This window comes from Panthera onca, chromosome D4 (genome assembly GCF_046562875.1).
Source record: "Panthera onca isolate mPanOnc1 chromosome D4, mPanOnc1 haplotype 2, whole genome shotgun sequence".
Lineage (NCBI taxonomy): Eukaryota > Metazoa > Chordata > Mammalia > Carnivora > Felidae > Panthera > Panthera onca.
This window is the reverse complement of record NC_138351.1, coordinates 58,597,368-58,619,477: the sequence shown is the minus strand read 5'-3', so window position 1 is coordinate 58,619,477 and position 22,110 is coordinate 58,597,368. Positions and strand designations below refer to the sequence as shown.

Sequence of the window (22,110 nt, the reverse complement as noted above, 5' to 3'; positions counted from 1 at the left end):
GGTCCTGAAATATGAATTTCAAAAGGCCTCTCTTCTTGTTATGAATACCTTCATCAGTACCTTTGTAAGCATATCTTTCCAGCTCATGCTCTTGCAAACCTGAAGTTGGCATACAGTTTAGGACGTTACTGAATTATTTTCAGTCAATGTAACCTTAATCCTTATGTGCTTTTCCTAAAGGGAAAAGAATTGTTTTTCCCCCTATGTAGTGTAGCCTCATCAGAGCAGTAAGAGAAATCCTCTCTGTTCTGTGAAGGTGCCTATATGACTTGGTTAGGCTATAAACAATCTTACGCAGTGATATCTGGTTTGTCAGATGTGTTTTATCTTTTTTATATCCTCAAGAGATTCTGGCAATTAAAAGTGTTGTGCCTGAGATACAGAGTAGGGTGAGGGGAACAGTTAACGAAAGGATATTTATTAAAGGGGAAATATCCAGCATAATACGGTGATTAGTTGCTCAATTTTTTCCATGTCTTGATTTCTTCATGACACTGGCTAAGGGCAGGAATGGCAAGTACGTGGCACCGTCCCTGCCTTCCTCCCATCCTACCCCAAAACAGCATAACAGATACCAGAAGACTCTTTTCCATTGAACACAGTCTTTCCCATTTTCCACGCAGTTTTCTCAGCAGCCACTACCAAATGGTCAGAGTTGGGAATTGAAATGATGGGGTTGGGGATTCTTCCCGGTTTACGTTTTTGATGTGAGTATCTTCTGATTGCAAGGAAACAGGGCACCTTAAGAAAAAGAGGATTTATTTTAAGGACACACATGGATTGAAGTTGTTCAGGATCCAAGGCAAGTCAGGGACTGGATTCTCTCCCTATGGCCCACCTGTCCTACCTTTTATAACATATCTGCTGTGACTATGATTTGTGCCTCATTTCCCAATCCACTACCAACTGGCCAATCCTCCCAGTATTCCACAGTCTAAATGCTTCCAAGAGCTAGTATAGCATGCTTAATCAGTACCCTAGTGTCTATTAGTAAGCATAGCCTTGGTGCTAGGTCTTTTCATAGGCCATGGACAGGCAGTCCTTGGGTACACAGCCCATAGACACTGGCAATGTTTTATTTCTTTATTTTAGTGGTAGTTATCCAGGTATACTCACTTTATGAAAATTCAGAATTCAACACATACTTATTATGTGCAAGTTTCCTTGTTATATTTCAATAACAAGTTGATTTTTTTTTAAAAAAGGGCCAAACCAATCTCATTTTCTTTTTTGAAGGCTTTATAAAACTTGAATGGCAGAAGACTGTCATAGACATTGTATATCTTGATTTTAAAGGAGATATCTTTAAAAGTCTCTTAAGACATTTATGTATGCAATTCAGAGAGATGTGGCTGGATAATAGAAGAGTTATGTGAATTCTTTTTTTTTAAGTTTATTTATTTAAGAGAGAGAGAGAAAGGGAGAACATGGGAGGGGCAGAGAGAGAGGGACTGATAGAGAATACCAAGCAGGTTCCACACTGTTAGCGCAGAGCCCTATGCAGGGCTCAAACTCACGAACCGTGAGATCATGACCTGAACTGAAATCAAGAGTCAGATGCTTCACCGACTGAGCCACCCAGGCACCCCAAGAGTTATGTAATTCTTAACTAGCAGAACAGGATACCCAAAGATTGATGAGCAAGTTCAACCTGGAGATAGGTTTCTATCATAAGAAGGACTGTGTTTAGTATAAAGAGAAAATATAGGGTAGTGGCTAAACATGTGGGATCAAGGCCTGGGTTCTTCTGTGTAACAACTGTGTGACCATAGGCAACTTTCCCTTTTGTGGTTTCCCCCTATCTATAAAATGGGGGCGATGAAATCTACATTTTTGTTGTTAGGAGTACTGAGGGAATGTAAATAAAGTCTTTAGAATAGTAGAGTACTAATACATGGGCAGAATTTATAGAGAAGCAGAGTACTTTTTTAATTAAACCACCAAATAAAAGAGGAAAATAAGTCCCTATTAGAAGAAATGTTCCCAAAGTCTGTCGGGGGTGATTTTGAGAGGTTTCCTCCTTCAGTGTAAAGGGTGGGTTAGATAATCTTTTAATATTAAGGATACTCGTGGTGCCTGGGTGGCTCAGTTGGTTAAACATCTCTGACTCTTGACTTGGGCTCGGGTCATGATCCCAGGGTTGTGGGATCCAGCCCCACTATCAGGATCCATGCTGGGTGTGGAGCCTGCTTAAGATTCTCTCCCTCCCTCTCTCTCTCTCTCTCTCTCTCTCCCTCCCTCTGTCCCTACCCCGCTCGAGGTCACTCACTCTCTTTATCTCAAAGGAAAAAAGATTTAGGATTCTCTGATAACCTAATTATGCCATAAATGCTTGAAGTTATTCTGTTTATGGAGTAATCTATAGAAAAATATGATTTTATTATATTATAAAGCCATAAAAGTGCTTTTTTATAGCTTGTAGAGCCCTCAGATTAAAGCCAAAGGAAGCCAAACCAAGCATACAGAATGTAATGACTTGGGAAGATTTTTGATATGTTAATTCACTCTGTTAAATAGCAAAGTAACAGAGATCCAGAATTATAATATTACCTATAGAAATGTGATCTCAAAAAGCCAGAGGGAAATGCTCCTACAGCTCCTTGCTACAACTACATCTTAAGAGAATATAGGGGAAAATTCTAAAAAGAGGGCCATTTCATTCATTTCATTTTCATTTCAAGGTGAAATGATTCCATGAACACAGAACTACTAGACTGTATATGGAAATATACAGTTCTCAATATTGGTCAAACAAACATAAAATCTACAAGTGGCTTAATAAGGCACAAATTCTCAAAATTGTATTCTCTTTACAAAATGTATTTATATTTCTAGTTACATTTTTTCCTAGCTATCATCTTTTTTTTAATGTTTATTTATTTTTGAGATACACACACACACACACACACACATACAGATTTCGAGTAGGGTAGGGGCAGAGAGAGAGGGAGACACAGACTGAAGCAGGCTCCAGGCTCTTGACTGTAAGTGCAGAGCCTGAGGTGGGGCTTGAACTCATGAACCACGAGATCATGACCTGAGCCGAAGTCGGACACTTAACCAACTGAGCCACCCAGGTGCCCCTGCATTAAGTATTTTAAAAAAAACATTGTACTTGGGGGTACCTCGTAGCTCAGTCAGTTAAGCATTGACTCTTGATTTCAGCTCAGGTCAAGATCTCACGGTTTGTGCATTCAAGGTTTGTGCATTCAAGCCCCGCATGGGGCTCTGTGCTGACAGTGCGGAGCCTGCTTGGAATTCTCCGCCTCCTTCTCTCTCTGCCCCTCCCCTGCTCTCTCTCTCTCAAAATAAATAAACATTTAAAAATTATATTGTATTTATACATAGAAAAAAGTGCAGATATCTTAAGTGTACAGTTTGAGTTCTAATAAACTAAACACACCCATGTAATAAGCACCCAGATTTTTAAAAACTGAACATTTACATTGTTTTTTAAAAATAATTTTTTGTAACTTTCAAAAGAAAAAAATTAGTGTTCTTTTCTGGATATTTGCTGCTATGGCATGTAACTTCATTTATTTATTTTTAAATGTTTTATTTTTAAGTAATCTTTACACCCAACATGGGGTGAACTCACAAACCCGAGATCAAGAGTCACATGCTCCACCAGCTGAGCCAGCCAGGTGCCCCTGGCATGTAACTTTAAAAGCAATATGCCCATCTTGAACATCTCCTGGGAGTTTCAATAGCACTTGTGGTAGGCAACATAGTAGTTTCCCAAAGACAGCCATGATCATCTAGCCATGATCCCTAGAATTTGTGAATGTTTCCCAATACAGCAAAAGAGATTTTGCAGATGTGATTAAGGATTTTGAGATGGGAAGATTATCCTGGACTATTTAAGTGGGAACAATGTAATCACAAGAGTCTTTTTAAGTGAAAGAGGAGGAGAATCCAAGGAGATGTGACAAGGAAAGCAGAGGTCAGAGGGCCACAAATCAAGGAATTCAGCCTGTAGAAGCTGGAAAAGGCCAGGAAACGTTGTTACTTGCTCCCTAGGGAAGGTAGACCCACTGAAAGTTTTTGTTTTTTCCTAATTATTTTATTTTTGAGAGAGACAGAGACAGCATGAGCTGGGGGCTAGAGTGGGGGCGCAGACACACAGAGAGAAAATCCCAAGCAGGTTCTGTGCCGTCAGCACAGAGCCTGATGTGGGGCTCAAACTCACAAAACTATGAGATCATGACCTGAGCCAAAACCAAGAGTCAGCTGCTTAACTGACTGAGCCACCAGGTACCCCCCACTGATACCTTTAAAAAAAAATTGACATATATATTATACTTTATATATATATTACATTAGTTTCAAGGGTACACCATAAACATTTGGTATATGTATATACTGTGAAGTGATCACCACAATGTCTAGCTAACATCCATCCCCAAACATAGTTATAATTTTTTTCCTATGATGATACCAACATTGCTACTTTGATTTTAGCTGGGTGAAACCCATTTCAGACTCCTAACTTCCAGAACTGTCAAGATAATATATTTGTTTTTAGTCATTAAGTTTGATGTGATTTGTTATAGCAGCAATAGGAAACTAAGACACCCTCTGGTGAATCCGTGTCCAGAATCATGTATCTTACTGCTCACTTAGTAGCTTCATCTGGCTACTTCATAGGCATCTCAAACATATACCAAATTAAAGCTTCCCTTTTAACTCCCCAAACCTGGTTCCTGCCTCAGCTTTTCTCTCATCTTGGTAAATGGCACCCATCAACCAATTACTAATGCCAGATACCTGGAAGTCACCCTTGTTTCTTTTCCTTCCTTTTCTGTCATTCCCTCATAGCCAATCCCGAATTTTCAGTTCTACTTCCAAACTCAACCTCATAGCCATCCGCTTCGGTTGAGTTTCACTGCCACCATTATTTTTTTTTTACAATTAATTGTATTCTCTTTAATATGAAATATGTACATATATTGCAAAATACAAAAGATATTATAAATAGGTATTCACTGGAAAAGTCCATCCCCTTGCAGCCTGTCGGTGTTACCAGTTTTTTACGCATCTTTTCAGTAATTTTTTTTTTTACACTGCCACTATTCTTTAAATGCTAATCCATTCTCCCCATAGTAGCCCAAGTGATATTTTAAAAAGAAATCTGATGGCACTTCCTTACACAAATCCTCTTAAGATCTCTCCTTTTGTGTCTGATATGACCTTCCAGTAGCTCCAAGCTAGTTGCAGGGTAACTGATAGTACATTGAGTACTCTGCAAATTAGAGCTTCATTATTAATGTTTATTTATTTTTGAGAGAGTGAGAGAGAGAGCACAAGCAGGGGAGGGGCAGACAGAGAGGGAGACATAGAATCCAAAGCAAGCTCCAGGCTCTGAGCTGTCAGCACAGAGCCCCAATGTGGGGCCCTATCTCCCAAACTGTCACATCATGACCTGAGCTGAAATTGGACGCTTAACCAACTGAGCCACCCAGGCACCCCTAGAACTTCATCATGAATTGAAATACACGATGTGCAAAAGTTTGATTGGATTTGAAAAAAATTTTTAAGTGTGTATTTATATTTGAAGAGATAGTGAATGAGCAGGGGAGGGGCAGAGAAAGATTGAGACAGAATCTGAAGCAGGCTCCAGGCTCTAAGCTGTCAGCACAGAGCCCTAGCTGGGGCTTGAGCTCAGGAGCTGTGAAATCATGACCTGAGGTCCAACACTTAGCCAGCTGAGCCACTCAGGTGCCCCTGAAATTTGCTTTATAGCAACAACTCTGGATGGGTTGTTAGATTATTTAAATAGTTTTACCTGTGGTAAATTACTTAAGGATTGTAAAAAAAATGTTTTACTGTTTTGTAACACCAACTCATTCAACGTTTGTCACTGGTGCCTTAGCAATTTGAAAAGATCACTAAAAAGTCTTTATTAGGAGCTGTGGGAGCCTTTTCCCTGACACCTTTTCTGCTGCTGCCAAGTTCCCCGCCGGACGTCCCTGGGGCAGGGCTGGTGGGAAGTTTCCTAAAGAGGAGGCCTAGGCTGAGCGTCTTATAAGGATCAGCCGGTGTGTGGCTTGTTTGGGTCATCATCAACCCTCCATCAGAGCCTTCTAGGAGACACGGTCCTGGAGCGACAAGGGTTTAACTCAAGAGATGGCTCTGTGGCTGACCAGCTGCACGGCAGAATTGTTTTGGTGATAGCCTATAAAATGCCGGAGGGAATACAAGGCCTAATTCCCCCTGGGTGCAAGGCCAAAACCACTACCCTGGGTGAGGACCCGGGCTCCCGAGCGTGCGTGGCGGCACAAGAGAAGGCGTCGGGGCGGGAACAGAGCGAGACCAGCAAGACCCCGACCGCCACGACAACGGAAGGCACTCGGCGCCCCCGCACCGGCCCCCTCCAAAGACCGTTTGGCCAGGGGGTGGGGCACGGGCGGGCGCAGCCAATCACAGGGTCGCTCTCAGGTTACGTAAGGGCGCGTTCGCCGATTCGGCGCTCGGGGTGGGCGTGCAGGGGCGTGCGTGGCTGGGATCTAGACCCGAGTCGTCCGCGCGCTCGGCCGACGTGAGGAAGGCGCGGGGGCGGTCTTGGGCCGGCCCGCTTGCTGGTGCTGCGTTCGGCTCTGCCCGCGAGGCGGGGCGGCGGCGGCGTGCGAGGGAGCAGCGCGCCAGCGTGTGGTGAGAGCCCCGCGTCGGCCGGGACTCGGGAGACGGGCCGGGGAGAGCATCCTTCGGACCCCCACGGCCTCTTCCTCCGGCCCCCGCCTCTTGGCCCCCGCAGTCCGGCGGCCGCCCGTTACCTCTCCGCGTCCCCAGGCCCGCACAGACCCCGGCCTCGTCCGGTCTTCGCAGGCCTACGTGCCAGGGCCCCTCCGTATTCCTGTTACGGGCTCCGTCTTGTGGCCCGCGGAGCAGACCGCTTCATTGCGGGCCCCGGGCGGGTAGCCGGAGGCCTGGCATGATTCCATCCCCCGGGCAGCGCTGCCCTGTAAGGAAAGGGGCTTTCCTGGGAGATAGTGAGGGTTCTGTTACGGGGGTGTGCAAAAGAGGGTGGAGAGCTCCCTGACAGACAAGTTGCCCTGGGGTGTTAAGGGTTGGATTAAAAGATGATTTTGAAGGTCTGCCCCCAACCCTGCCATTCTGAGTCTGGGCTTCCTTAGTAGTTTGACGCGCGTTTATTTTCCTCTCCAATCTTGAGCACACCTGTAAAATTGTTAGAGCACGAACAAGTATTCTGGGCTCCTCGGAAAGAGAGGAGTGCCGTGTAGCAGTCTAGATAATTGGCTAACCCAGCTAGAGAAGCTCTGGAAGAGGCCAAACCAAACTACAGCTCGGGAATAGGCTTCAGAAATTTCAGGCCGCTTTTACATAGCTCCTTCCGTCTTAATTGTAAGTCGCATCCCCGCTGCACCGAGGGAAGAGTGGTATGTCATGTTCTCTTAATTGCTATGGAGCCTGGCAAGACCTGCCACGAAGGCCCGTGGATGTTAAGGAACAGACACTAGGCAAACAATGGATGTGTAATATCCTGCGTGCTGGGACTGATTTTTAGTTCTGGCAACAAACTGTACTTTGGGGCAGGTAAATTATTTTGTCTGTACCTCGGTGTCCCCGTCTGTAAAATGGGATTGGTGAGAGGGCTCTCAGGATGAGATGGTTAATGTAAAGCTCTAAATATAGTTAGTGCTTAGCACCTCAGAAGTACTTAGCAGATGCTTACTGTTACTGTTTCCTCTGCTCAGTGACTACTTGAGCCAAGTGCTGGTGAGTCTTTTTCCAACATTTCAGTTGAGGTCCAGAGGAATATTTTTCTGGGAAGTGTTGATCATGTTGATCACCTTTTGTTAGTATGTAAAATGGTTACTCTTGAAAGAATGCAGGAAGTGGGCTTTAAGAATTGGGTTTCTCAGAGACTGCCAGTGAATTCGAGATGAAAGCATACTTCTCTGGAATTTAGCTATATTTTAGTTACAATTCTGGAATTAATAGGTGAAATGGGTGTAAATATCCAGCCCCTCCTGACTTTCTGAGCTTTAGGCTTGAGGGAAATGTGGACAACATAACTACTTCACAGTGTCTATTTAAAAGATTCTTAAAAAAAAGATTTCTTGTTTTGATAGTGACAATTTCAAGTATGCTGAAAAGGACAGAAGACAATATGACACCCTCTACCAGTCACCAAGATTTAACACATATTAATATGTTACCGTGTTTGTTTCACATCTCTGCCTATGGTATGATTTAAAAAAATAAATGTTACCTAAGCCTTTTAAGCCCCATTTTTCTTTCCCTTCTCTCCCTCTCCAGAGATAGTAACTACTTTCCTGAGTTGGTGTGTAACTTTACTGTAGAGAAATAAACAACATATGATGTTTTATACATTTAAACAGTACATTATGCATTAAGACATTTACAAAAAAATGGTACCTTATTGTATCTAAGATTTTAGAATTTGTTGTTTTCCTCTAATGTTCTGTTGCTGAGATTCATAAGTGTGGACAAATATAGACATAGTCCATTCTTTTTAATTGCTGTCTGGCATTCCAGAGTGTAAAGAAATGAGTTTTATCTTGTTTCCTTTACATTGCACTTCATGCAACTTAAATCATGCTGGTATAGTTTAAGTCCATTTTGCCACATTTACTCATTCTATATTGGTTACGGGGACTCTGGTCACAGTTCTCAGTATAAAAATGTATCTTTGGGTATGACCTCTTATGCAGAATAAATGATAATGTATACTGGGCTGAAAAAAAATTCATTTTGTTTCTGGTGCTCCTATTTGGGAAAGTGAACTAGTTAAGATCTATTATGTGGCCTGGTGTCAGGTATTAGATTTAAGTTTCTAAAAATCAGAGACTAGGTCTTTCTCAGCTCTGTGTCTGCCTCAGCTCTCTTCATAGTTCTCTGCACATAAATGTTTGTGACATTGATTATTTTTACTTTTGGGGTTCTCATACCCTTCATATATTTGAAGAGTTGATGGTGCAATTTTCAAAACTTTGCACCTTTAGGTTTAATATTTCCAGTGCCTTTTAAGTTTTCCAATTTTCCCATTCAATTCAGAAACAAAATTAAAAGCATTTTATTTTTTAAATTAAAAAAAATGTTTTTATTTATTTTTGAGACAGAGAGAAACAGAGCATGAGCAGGGGAGGGGCAGAGAGAGAGGGAGACTAATCTGAAACAGGCTCCAGGCTCTGAGCTGTCAGCACAGAGCCTGATGTGGGGCTCAAACTCACGGACCGTGAGATCATGACCTGAGCTGAAGTCGGATGCTCAACCGACTGAGCCACCCAGATGCCCCCAAATTAAAAGCATTTTAAAAAGCAAGGTATGAATATCAGTTTGTAGAATGTTACCAGTTGCATAATATGTGCTGTATGTATTTGTAAGCAAATACATCTGTATTTATATATGCATATAGTTTACTTATAGAAGTATAGATAAGAATATAGTAACTCATAGCATCCAGTGAGAAGAACTACATGGCTGGGGAACACAGATGAGAAGAATTTTTGCTATGTAGCCTCTTGTGATTTCTCAGTTTTAAACCATGCAAATGTATTACCTAATCAAAAAATAAGTTAAAATTATATGTATACATATATATGTATATATATAAAACTTCTCCCCTTAAGCCATTTTACCATATTTTTAAGATTTAACTTCCTTTCCTTAAAGCTTTGGCCTTAATAACATTTTTGCCTTTTTCATTGTTGGTTTATTTAGCTAGCTTACTCTCAGTTTTGTTAGAATAACCTTTGACTTGGTAAATACTAAGTATTTTAGTATTGCAAGATAGAGTTTACTGTTCTTCTAAAATGAAAACAAATTAACCAACCATGAAAGATTTGCTTTGCCTCACCCAGCAAGTTGAATATCACCAACAAGTTATTCAACTCAAATTTAATCATCAGTGAAAGAGGGATAATGCACAAGAACATTTAAAATAACCATTTTTGGAAAAATATTTTTGCCTTTAACGATATTGGTAGTGCTTAGAGCTTATGAATACAACTGTCTTGACAGATGCTTATTTCATTATTTTATAAATGATTTCTGTTGGGTGCCATTAGCTTTTACCAGAGATTGTGAAGTTCAGAATGGGCCTAATGATGGGGCAGTTTGTGTGCTCACAGAAGTTCTAGCCCAATACAGAGGTGAGATGGCCACTGATGAGATTTCCAGCAGGTTTTAGAGTATCCTGGTCTAAAAGGCAGCTCCCCTTTTACTGGCGTCTTTACTCAAGCTTCTCTGTATTACTGATTGCAAGTTCTAAGTATTGACACACTTCCTGAAGCAAAAGCATTGCATCCATGAGGTGGAATTTTACATTGATATAGAGAAGTTTAAAATGCTCCATAAAACATCTCTTATCCCTTGCCACCAATTTTTACTTTTGAATGAAAGGTGTAGATGGCAGGAGGGCAGAGGAGTTGAACAAAAGTATATATGTGTATGGTAAGGCCATACTGCTCAGAGGAAGATAGCAACTAAAAGGGGTGAGGTGGAGAGGGACCAAAGTTTATGTCAGGGTTTTCAGTAAGAGGCAACCCTGAGACTGGGTTTTGAAGAATGGGGAGGAGGCCAGGCAAGGGGAAAAGGAAGTTTTAGGTAGAGGTACTTCTATCTAGAAAGGCACAGAGATTTGAAGACTCACTGGTTGAACCGCAGGCACTTTGGTATGGCTTTGGCACCGAGTACAGGTAATTGTAGGTCGAGGAGAAGTGGTTGGAAAGATGGGCTAGGCCCAGATCAGCAATTCGTACTTCATCCATAGGTTATGTATTCTGTCGATCATGGTAATCAGATTTACAAACTTTGGGCCGATCACTCTGAAAGCCTGTGCGAGGCAGGCAAAGACTGGCAACAGGCAAATTCCTGTGGCAGCTCTTAACAGTAGTTCAAACCTAAAATGAGAGGTTGGGCTAGGAGATGTCCTGGTGGGGAGGAAGAGGAGGAGCTAGATTTGAAAGCTGTTTGGGAGGCGGAATTGACAGGGCTTGGGAGGTACAAAGTAAGGAACAGAGAAGACAAGGATGTCAGAGCATTTGGATGAATGGAAGTTCATAACTGACTTACATAACAAGGAAGGAGGAACAGAAATGAGGGGGAAAAAAGTAAGTTTGGGTTGGGCTACTGACTTTAAGGTGTTTGTGTATAAGACAAGAGATCTCTCGTAGGCATTTGGAGTTGTCCAGTTTGTAGGCACTGGCTGTAGGTGCTAATGAGGCTTTGAAGGTAGGGGTTTTTATTTTACTGTTCTCTTCCTCAGCACTAATCACAGTGCTTTGTATATAGTGGGTATTTAGTGTGAGGGTGAATAGATCTTATCCCTTATAAAATGTGATCTTGGGGCGCCTGGGTGGCGCAGTCGGTTAAGCGTCCGACTTCAGCCGGGTCACGATCTCGCGGTCCGTGAGTTCGAGCCCCGCGTCAGGCTCTGGGCTGATGGCTCGGAGCCTGGAGCCTGTTTCCGATTCTGTGTCTCCCTCTCTCTCTGCCCCTCCCCCGTTCATGCTCTGTCTCTCTCTGTCCCAAAAATAAATAAAAAACGTTGAAAAAAAAAAAAATGTGATCTTGAACCTTGAGTTAATTTCCTCTTTCAAGACCTGTGTTTCCCTTTTTGTAAAAGAGAGAGTTGAACTAGATCAGTTATTCTCAGTCACAGTTTTGTAGTAGACCGGTATGTTGGGATCAGTTGTGAGACATTGAAAGTAGTTTCTAACTAATTAAGAGCTGATGGTTGCTTGCCCTTTAAAGAGGAGTTGATTTATATCACTGTTTCTTAATTGCATTCTGGTGTGTTTTCTTAAGTGTCACAGAAAGAGGTGGAATTAGTCAGCTGGAATTTCTTAGCTCTGGGTGTACCAGTGGGTGTGTCACACAGGAGTGGGGGTGGAAAAAAGGTTAAGAAGCACTGTGTTAAATGTTGGTTAAAGGCTTATTAGAACTTCAGAATGCTGTGTTTATATCTAGGACCTATCATTCTGGTTATAAATAATTTGTTTTTGCAACTTTAGGAACTCTATTTTAAGAATCTCTCAAAGCAAAAGAAGCAAGTCATGGAGAAGAATGGGAATAACCGAAAGCTTCGGGTTTGTGTTGCGACTTGCAACCGTGCTGATTATTCGAAACTTGCCCCGATCATGTTTGGCATTAAAATGGAACCTGAGTTCTTTGAACTTGATGTGGTGGTACTTGGCTCTCACCTGATAGATGATTATGGGTAAGATGAAAGCATTTTCTTATGATATTCTTAATTGCAACAAGGTGTGCGGAGAGCTTGGCTCTTGGCCTCATGTGGACCTAGCTTCAAATATCAGTTGTGCCATTTAGTTTTTATATGGCTTGGAGAAGTTGCATCTTCAGGTTCCTCAGTTATACAATGGAATGAAACCCTACGTTGCATGTTACTGTGGAGAACGGAGATTGTGCTGTAAAGCGTCCATCACAGTGTTGCTGCTTAATAGGTGCTTGATAACTGAAAGCCATAAATATTTTTATTATTACTTGTTACATTCAGGAGAAATGCTACTTATAAATCTATATTGTGTGACTACAATAATGTAACTACCTGTAATGTATTTTGTGACTTCTAATGGTACTTTGTTAAAACTCATGTATAGATTGACAGCATCCCAAGTAGTAGATATGGAATAAGATTTTAAAAATCTAATTGATCTACAACATAAGGTAGAATGTTACATTACCATTGGTATTTATTTTGGTGATATTAGGTTTATTATTGATCACAGTCTAAATTTGAAAAAATGACAGTTGGGAAATCTTGGAATAGAATGTCTAAACCAGAGATAAACATTCATTGTGTTCTGTGTAATAAAGTGGCATTTAGTGCACTCTTGTGGCATAAAAATATTAATGCAGTTTCCAAAGATATCAATAATACACTATTACATGTGAGAGAACCTTGTGTTAAAGTACAGTTGCCTTTTTCAGACTATTCTTTAAAAGCAAGACAACAACAACAGCAAAAGCAAACAAAAACCTGTCTCTAAAAACCAGTCCGCTCTAGGTAAATACATAAATACATAAAGTAGAGAATAAACTTATGGCTAGCTCAAAAATTCATAGGTTTTAAACATGTCAAATGAATTCTGGCTATCTAAGAAAATCCACTGGGTTTTCGTATGTACATAGAGCAAAGTAGAAGAGAAATTTTAGCCAGAGCCTGAGATGAAAGTCTAAGTGGTTCTTTTACTTCTGTGAGAAGAATTTGACAGGAAGACAAGTGGAAGAGAGGCTGTGAAGGAACTTGTGCTAGGTTTCTTATCTGCCAGCCACTATAAGGTTAGAAAGGTAGTATTTGTTTGGTGAGACTGGTAGATAGGAAACTTGACTGGTACTTAATGGAAATGTTGTATGAAGTACACTGACATAAGTTTCTGGGAGAGGAACTGGATGACTGGGAAACAAAAGTGAGAAGGTAGCCTTTTCCCTGTAGAACCTTTTGTATCTTAAATTTTAAACCATTCGAATGTATTATTATATTAAAAGACATTAAAACAACAGAAAAATAAGCTACCTTCTATTTCAACTACCTGGGTACTTTTTTTTAAAAACAGCATTTTTAGGGGTGTCTGGGTGGCTCAGTTGGTTAAGTATTTGACTCTTGATTTCGGCTCAGGTCATGATCTCGTGGTTCACGGGTTTGAGCCCTGCATGGGGCTCTTCGCTGACAGCATGGAGCCTGCTTGGGATACTCTCTCTCTACCTACCCCCTCGCCCCCCCCCCCCCATCTCTCTGCCCCTCTTGCTTGTACCCACGTGTGTGTTCTCTCTCTGTCAAATAAATAAACATTTTTTAAAAACATAGTATTTTTATACTCCTAAGAATTGGGTGAAAAAGAAAATCAAATAAGTAACAACAGACTACTTAGAAATTCATTTGTTCATTCATTTCCTATAAGTTGGTAATAAATTTTTTTTTTAAATTTTAGAGCAGTTTTGTGTCTACAGCAAAATTGAGCAGAGGGTTCTGCCTTCACACATGCATAGCCTTTCTCATTTTCAACATCAGCCCTCCATCCCTGGTGGTACATTTGTTACAGTTGAACTTAAATTGGTACTTCATTATTATCGAAAGTCCATAGTTTACATTAGGGTTCACCGTGGTGGTTTAAATCCTATATGTTTGGGCAAATGTATAATGACACGTATCTACCATCATAGTATCAGAGTCGTTTCCTTTCACTGCCCTAAAAATCTGTTCTTTAACCACTGTTCCTTTTACCATCTCCATAGATTTGCCTGTTCCACAATGTCATAGTTGGAATCATAAAGTACACAGTCATTTCAGATTGGTTTCTTTCACTTAGTAATATGCATTTAAGTCTCCATGTATTTTCATGGTTTGATATTCCTTTCTTTTTAGCACTGAATAATATTCCATTTTCTGGATATACCATAGTTTATTGATTGATTCACCTACTGAAGGGCATCTTAGTTACTTCCAAGTTGAGGCATTTATGAATAAAGCTGCTGTAAATATCCGTTTTGCAGATTTTTGTGTGGTCATAAGTTTTCAGCTCCTTTGGGAAATACTAAGGAGCATGATTGCTGGATTGTGTGGTAAGAATATTTTAGTTTTTTTTTTTTTTTTTAACATTTATTTATTTTGAGACAGAGAGAGAGCATGAACAGGGGAGGGTCAGAGAGAGAGGGAGACACAGAATCCGAAGCAGGCTCCAGGCTCTGAGCTGTCAGCACATAGCCTGATGCGGGGCTTGAACCCACGGACCGCGAGATCATGACCTGAGCCAAAGTCGGACGCTCAACCGACTGAGCCACCCAGGCGCCCCTAGAATATTTTAGTTTTGTAGGAAACTACTGAGCTGTCTTCCAAAGTGGCTGTATCATTTTGTTTTCCCACCATCAGTGGGTGAGTGTACCTGTTGTTCCACTTCCTTGTCAGCATTTGGTGTTGTCAGTGTTCTGATTTTGTCCATTCTAATAGGTTTGTAGCAGTATCTCATTGTTTTAATTTGCATTTCTGTGTTCTATGATGGGGAGCAGCTTTTCATATGCTTATTTGCCAGTTTTGTATCATCTGTGATGAGGTGTCTGTTAAGGTCTTTAGCTCATTTTTAAATCAGGTTGTTTTGGGGCACCAGAGTGGCTCAGTTGGTTGAGCATCCAACTCCTGATTTTGGTTTGGGCCATGATCCCCGGGTCGTGGGATTGAGCCCTGTGTCAGGCTCTGGCTGAGTGTGGAGCCTGCTTAGGATTCTCTCTCTCCCTCTGCCTTTCTCCACTGCTCATGCACACCGTCTCTCAAATTAAAAAAATTAGGTTGTTTTCTCTTACTGATGAGTTCTTCTTTTTTTAAAAATTTTTTATTAATGTTTATTCATTTTTGAGAGAGAGCGAGCGAGAGAACATGACAGCAAGTGAGGGAGGGGCAGAAAGGGAGACAGAGGATCCGAAGTGGGTTCCAAGCTGAGGGCAGAGAGCCTGATGCAAGGCCAAACTCACGAACTGTGAGATCATGACCTGAGCCAAAGTCAGATGCTTAACCAGCTGAACCACGCAGGCACCCCGTTCTTACTGTTGAGTTCTAAGCCTGTGGACCAAGTAAGTTTTAAGGGAAATTGGAAAATCTTCTGAACTGAATAATATTACAGTATATCAAAATTTGTGGGTATAGATGAAGGAGTGCTTGGAGGAAATTTATAGCTTTAAATACTTAGATAACAAAGGAGAAGTTTCGAGTTAATGGTCTATTTTCACTTTCTTAAATGAGAAAAAGATGAGAAGACACCTAAGTAAGTAGAAGGGAGAAAAGAATGAAGAGTGGAATTCAATGAAACAGAAGTAGGTTAAGCAATAAAAGAATTATATTTAAAAATATTAAGTTGACAAATTCCTAGCAGAGCATAAGAAAAAGAGAACACAGATCTTACCAATTTAAGATGAGAAAGAGGATATCACAACTGATCTTCTAGCCATTAAAAGAATAAAAAATATTAGGCCAGTAAAGTTGGCAATCAGTGTATATAAAATGGACAAAGTCGGGGCGCCTGGGTGGCTCAGTCGGTTAAGCGTCCAACAGCTCAGGTCACGATCTCACGGTCCGTGAGTTCGAGCCCCGCGTTGGGCTCTGGGCTGATGGCCCAGAGCCTGGAGCCTGCTTCCGATTCTGTGTCTCCCTCTCTCTCTGCTCCTCCCCCGTTCATGCTCTCTCTCTGTCTCAAAAATAAATAAAAAAGTTAAAAAAAAAAAATTAAAAAAAAAAATGGGCAAAGTCTTTGAAAAAAAACACTGCTTACCAAACTGACACAGAAGAAATAGAAAAATCACAATAGTCCTGTATCAAAGAAATTGAGTTCATTATTAAACACTTCCTATGAAAATAATTTCCTACAGAGATGGGGTCACTTATGAAATCTATCAAACATTTAAGCAAGAAATAATGCCAGTCTTTTTTTTTTTTTTTTTTTTTTTTAGTTTTTAATTTTAATTCCAGTATAGTTAACATACAGTGTTATATTAGTTTCAGGTATATAATATCATGATTGTGTACATTACCCAGTACTCATCATGATAAGTATACTCTTTAATCACCATCATCTATTTCATGTATTCCTGCCCTCCCACCGCCGTAACCATCAGTTTGTCCTCTACAGTTAAGAGTCTGTTTCTTGGTTTGTCTTTTTCTCTTTTTCCCCCTTTGTTTGGAAATAACACCAAAATTCTTCTATATTAAAAAATTTTTTTAAGTTTATTTTTCAGAGAGAGAGAGAGCATGCACAAGTGAGGGAGGGGGCAGAGAGAGGGAGAAGAATCTTAGGCAGACGATATGCTGTCAGTGCAGAGCCCGATATAGGGTTCAGACTCACAAACCATGAGATCATGACTTGAGCCAAAATCAAGAGTCAGACACTTAACTGAGTTACCCAGGCGCCCTGGGAATAACACCAATCGTACATAAACTCTTTTAGAAAATAGATGAGAGGGGAACTTTCCCAGATTGTTTTATAAAATCTGCATAATCTTGATAATAAAACCTGACAGAGACATTGTAGGAAAAAAAAATTACACCAGTATCCCTTATGAACATATATATATATATATATATATTTTTTTTTTTTTTTTTTTTTTTTTTTTAATTTTAGAGAGCATGTGGGTGGGGGTCGGGGAGAGAAAGAGAAGACCTTAAATGCTCAGCACGGAGCCCAATGCAGGGCTCGATCCTGTCACCCTGTGATTCATGACCTCAGCCAAAGTCAAGAGTCGGATGCTCAACCGACTGAGCCACCCAGGTGCCCCCATAGACATGAAATTTTTTAACAAGATATTAACAAATCACATTCAGCAATATAAAAAACAGCTAATACATCATAACCAAGTAGGTTTATCTCAGGAAATCAAGACTGATAGAACATTTGAAAATCAGTGTTATTCACATATTAACAGAATAAAGGGGAAATAAATACCAGATCATCTCAAGAGAGGTCAAAAAAGCATTTGACAAAATTAAATCAGTTATGATAAAAGCTCTTAACAGACTTTGAATAGAAGGGAAATTACTCAATCTGGTAAAGACCGTTGTTAGAGACAACATGATGGTTTGTGTAGGAAAATCCCAAGGAATCTGTAAAATGACTATTAGCACATCCACATGATGTAAAATGATGTATGTAAAGAATCATGATCAGAGAAAATATTGTATGAAATGGATTAAATAGATTATAAAATTGTGTGTGTTCTCCCCATGTTAAGGTATCATGCATAAAATGGCAAGAAAAAAGAAATAAAAATGATTACACTGATATTGCTGAGTGGTAGGTTTAGGGAGGATAATTTTCTATATTTTCCAATTTAAAAATACAGATTTTGAAAAATTATACAGAATTACATTATTATATGTTTATTAAAAACCATATCTTTTTAAATCAGTCATAACAGACAGGAAACTTTGAGGCACTGAGAATTGCTATTGTTACTAAAGCATGAAACAGACATGAAATTACATTTTATAGCCAATTTAATGCTGTAAAACCTACATTTACACCCCATTCAGAATTATGCTGCACTAATGGTACAGTACAAATTCAGAAGAGAATTTCCATCATTCAGAAATTTATAGTGTAGTGACATGTCAGGGATCCCGATTGCCTATTTTTTTAATAAAAAATGAGCTTTTCTTTTATAAGTAACATTTTTTAAAAATTAGGTAGCGTATTGTTTTAAAAAAAAACTTATAAAAAGAGAAAGAGAAAAGTCAACCACCAAAAACTTTGGTTTCTATTTTAATAAATTCTCCCCCAGTACCCTGAGTGCCCAGGTATTGGCCAGGACACTAGTGAGATACTAGTGAGGGTGCTGGATATGTTATATCTTGATCTGGGTAGTAGCTATAGGGGTATTTATGTAAGATAATCAAGGGATCTGTACATTAATGATCTATGCTTTTTAATTTTTGTGTGTAAGTTACACCTCAGTTTGTCTATTTTAACAAGTACATTTTATAAAATATTTCTCCCTTCAGGGTTGCTCTTAGATTGGTTTTTCATATGTTTTTATGGTCCTGTGTTGAAGAACATGCTCTCATATCTTTCTTTCTTTCCTGCTTTAGGAACACATATCGCATGATTGAACAAGATGACTTTGACATTAACACCAGGCTACACACGATTGTTAGGGGGGAAGATGAGGCAGCCATGGTGGAGTCAGTAGGCCTGGCCCTAGTGAAGCTACCAGATGTCCTTAATCGTTTGAAGCCTGATATCATGATTGTTCATGGAGACAGATTTGATGCCCTGGCTCTGGCTACTTCTGCTGCCTTGATGAATATCCGAATCCTTCATATTGAAGGGGGAGAAGTCAGTGGGACCATTGACGATTCTATCAGACATGCCATAACAAAACTGGCTCATTATCATGTGTGTTGCACCCGAAGTGCAGAGCAGCACCTGATATCCATGTGTGAGGACCATGATCGCATCCTTCTGGCAGGCTGCCCTTCCTATGACAAACTTCTCTCTGCCAAGAACAAAGACTACATGAGCATCATTCGGATGTGGTTAGGTACGTATCAAACTGTATTCACTCTGATGGTTGTTTTTGTCGGTGTTGGGTATGTTTCAGTTCTTTCAGAAACCGTTGTAGGTAGAATATTCCATTAGAAATCGGAAGGCTAAAGTTTTAGTTCATAGATCTCACCTTATGGCATGACTTCACCTCTCTGAGACTTTTCAAGTTTTTATTTTCACTTATTTTGAGAGAGAGTGCACACCCACGTGTGAGCAGGGAAGGGGCAGAGAGAGAGGGAGAGAGAGAATCCCAAGCAGGCTCCGTTCTGTCAGCACAGAGCCTGATGTGGGGCTCGAACTCATGAACCCTGAGATCATGTTTACACCTTAAAGTAATCTTGAGTTTCATTGATTCATTAATACTGCTGGTAATTTGCTAGAAACGGAGAAGATTTACATTTTTCTAATGCTTTGAAATATTTTGGATTTTATTTAATTAATTTATTTTTATTATTATTTTTTAATGTTTACTTAGAGCAGAAGCAGGGGAGGGGCAGAGAGAGAGGGAGAGAAAAAATCCCATGCAGGCTCCATGCTGTTAGTGCAGAGCCCAATGTGGGGCTTGATCCCACAGACTGAGATCATGACCTGAACTGAAACTAAGAGTTGGATGCCCAACTGACTGAGCCACTCAGGTGCCCCTACTTATTTACTTTAACGTTTATTTTGAGAGAGAGAGAGAGTGCAAGAGTGTGCATGTGAGCAGGAGAGGGGCAGAGAGAGGCGGGGAGAGAGAGAATCCCAAGCAAGCTCCATGCTGTCAGTGCAGAGCCTGACTTGGGGCTTGATCTCATGACCTGAGTCGAAATCAAGAGTCAGATGCTTAACCAACTGAGCCACCCAGGTGCCCCTGAACTATTTTGGGTTTTAAAACAATGGGTTCTAGTGACAGCTACTTAAAGTTAGAGATTTTGTTTATGGTAGCAAGCACCTTTATAAAATTTGCTGGATTCTTGGACTTGGTGCTCTAAATTCTTTTTTATTTTTTTTTATTTTTATTTTTTTGAGAGAGAGTGCACAGGGAGGGGCAGAGAGGGAGAGAGAATCTTAAGGTCCACATCCAGTGCCAAGCCCAACTCGGAACTTGATCTCAGGACTGTGAGATCATGACTTGAGCCAAAATCAAGAGTAGGATGCTTAACCGACTGAGCCACCCAGGCGCTCCAAGTTCTTAGTGTTTGATCCTATGTCCAGATACTCTACCTGGAATGTGACAAACTGTTTTTTCCTTAGAACTTTTGAAAACACAGACTTTGGGGTCTTACGCTTTAGAATTTGCTTCTTCCTCTTTAAGATTCTTAACTAATGAAGCAACGTGGTTTGATTTTCTTTAAACAGGTGATGATGTAAAATCTAAAGATTACATTGTTGCGCTACAGCACCCTGTGACCACTGACATTAAGCATTCCATAAAAATGTTTGAATTAACATTGGATGCGCTTATCTCATTTAACAAGCGGACCCTAGTTCTGTTTCCAAACATTGATGCAGGTAATTGGAAATGAAATTATGCCACCTCCTTTTCTGATTTTATGTTTCTATTATGTCCCCTTTTGACTGCCCCTCCTATCTTATCTTATCATTGAAGGCCACTGTATTCTGAAATGCATTCCAGTTTTTAGGGGGTCACCAATTTTGTAGTAGATTGAAGTTTGTGATGTTTTTGCCAAGTCTGATAGAAACTGGGTAGGAAAGAAAGAAATACTTAAAACAAGTTTTCTCTAATCTCCACTGTAGTTCCAAGTTTAGTCTCTGTCCCCCAGTTTCCACCAATGAGAAAATGCAGTAGCTAAAAGACAAACCTTAGAAAGTGAAAGGGTATCTCTAGGAAAGTAATGATCCGAGTGAGTGCAATAAAATAGCCCTTACTGTTATTTCTTGTTCCCTTATTTGTATTAGCTATACCTTAATCTTGAGCACAGGCAGTTTAGATCCGGAGTCCCCAACCAGTTTGTCCTTAAGCCTGACCTGGTTGATCACCTACTGGTGGATGGTACTGTAGCCTTTGGTGCTAGTGAGACCTTAGGCAGGTTAATGGGAATGTGAGCTATAAGTGAGAAATGCAGAGCAGGGCCTGGTGCTACAGAATTTTCAAGTACTGGTTTAGCTGACACCACTCGTTGCTGAGCTTTTAGGCATTTTTTGGTGAAGGAGGCAGGACCCTTCTCTGCAGTACCAAGATGTCAGCATCTTACTCTGAAAGTATCCTTCTTAGTGTCTCTTGAATAATCTTTTCTATTAGGGGAAACAAAGTAGGATGTTAGTTGGAAAAAAGAAGAACTCCCAACCCAGGTTTCATCCAGGTAACATTAGTATTTCAAAAATGTTAATATTGATTCTTCTAACCCTTTAAATTTTCTATAAATATTTGGTAATGTAATTATATATCTTTGATTCAATATTCATTGTCCGCGATACTCTGTTTATAATATACTTTCCTGATTGTACACACTTTAGAATTAGAGATATTTTTCCCCAGTGAAAATAAAGGGTCCCAGGAATGCCCAAATCATGTCTGCTACATGCCCGTCTCCTCCTCACAGGGCTTTTGACAAAATTAACACAAGGAACTTTAGGGAAGTAAGAATCACGGCATCCATTTATCATTATGAGGCTTAGTGCCCAATTCCCCAATGGAGGAGAATAGAAGTAGTGTCTGTGGTTTAGGCTTAAGGCCAGAGAAAGCCTTCAGTGAGCCTAAATCTGAATCTCAGAATAGTACTACCTTCTGGCATACTAAATACTACAATAATTATAGTTGATGACTGATGTGCTCTGGCAGAACTGGATATAGAGAGAGGTGGCCAGGCCTGCAGTAGGGAGTTAGACCCTGAGTCTGTCACCTACCTTGCCACATAGAGGAAGTTAAAAAGAGAGAAAGCACATGTGTGCCCAACTTCTGTTACGTCAGTGGCTCTGCCCACCATTAAATATGGTGTGCTAACACAGTTTGGTGCTCACGGTCTTGTCTAAGTAATAAGATTAGCAACCTTATCTCCCTTGTTAGATGCTGGTTAGGAAAGGGTGAGTAAAGAGGCAAGCAGAGAGGCATTAATTATTGCCTCCCCCTTCATACACC

The 22,110-nt window shown here is 40.4% G+C and overlaps 1 protein-coding gene across 10 annotated transcripts in view; it reads left to right on the top strand.

Moving 5' to 3' along the window:
- The window catches only part of GNE (glucosamine (UDP-N-acetyl)-2-epimerase/N-acetylmannosamine kinase), a 70,430-nt gene that overhangs the window by 23,644 nt on the left and 24,676 nt on the right, over positions 1-22,110 (top strand). For 3 of the 10 annotated variants that reach the window (XM_078436682.2, XM_078436683.2, XM_078436678.2), the window contains 3 exons: positions 12,000-12,205; positions 18,575-19,026; positions 20,370-20,522. In XM_078436682.2, coding sequence (XP_078292808.1) covers positions 12,042-12,205; positions 18,575-19,026; positions 20,370-20,522 — 769 coding nt within the window. In that variant the 5' untranslated portion in view covers positions 12,000-12,041. The other 7 variants (XM_081790911.1, XM_078436687.2, XM_078436679.2 and 4 more) reach the window with 7 other exon arrangements.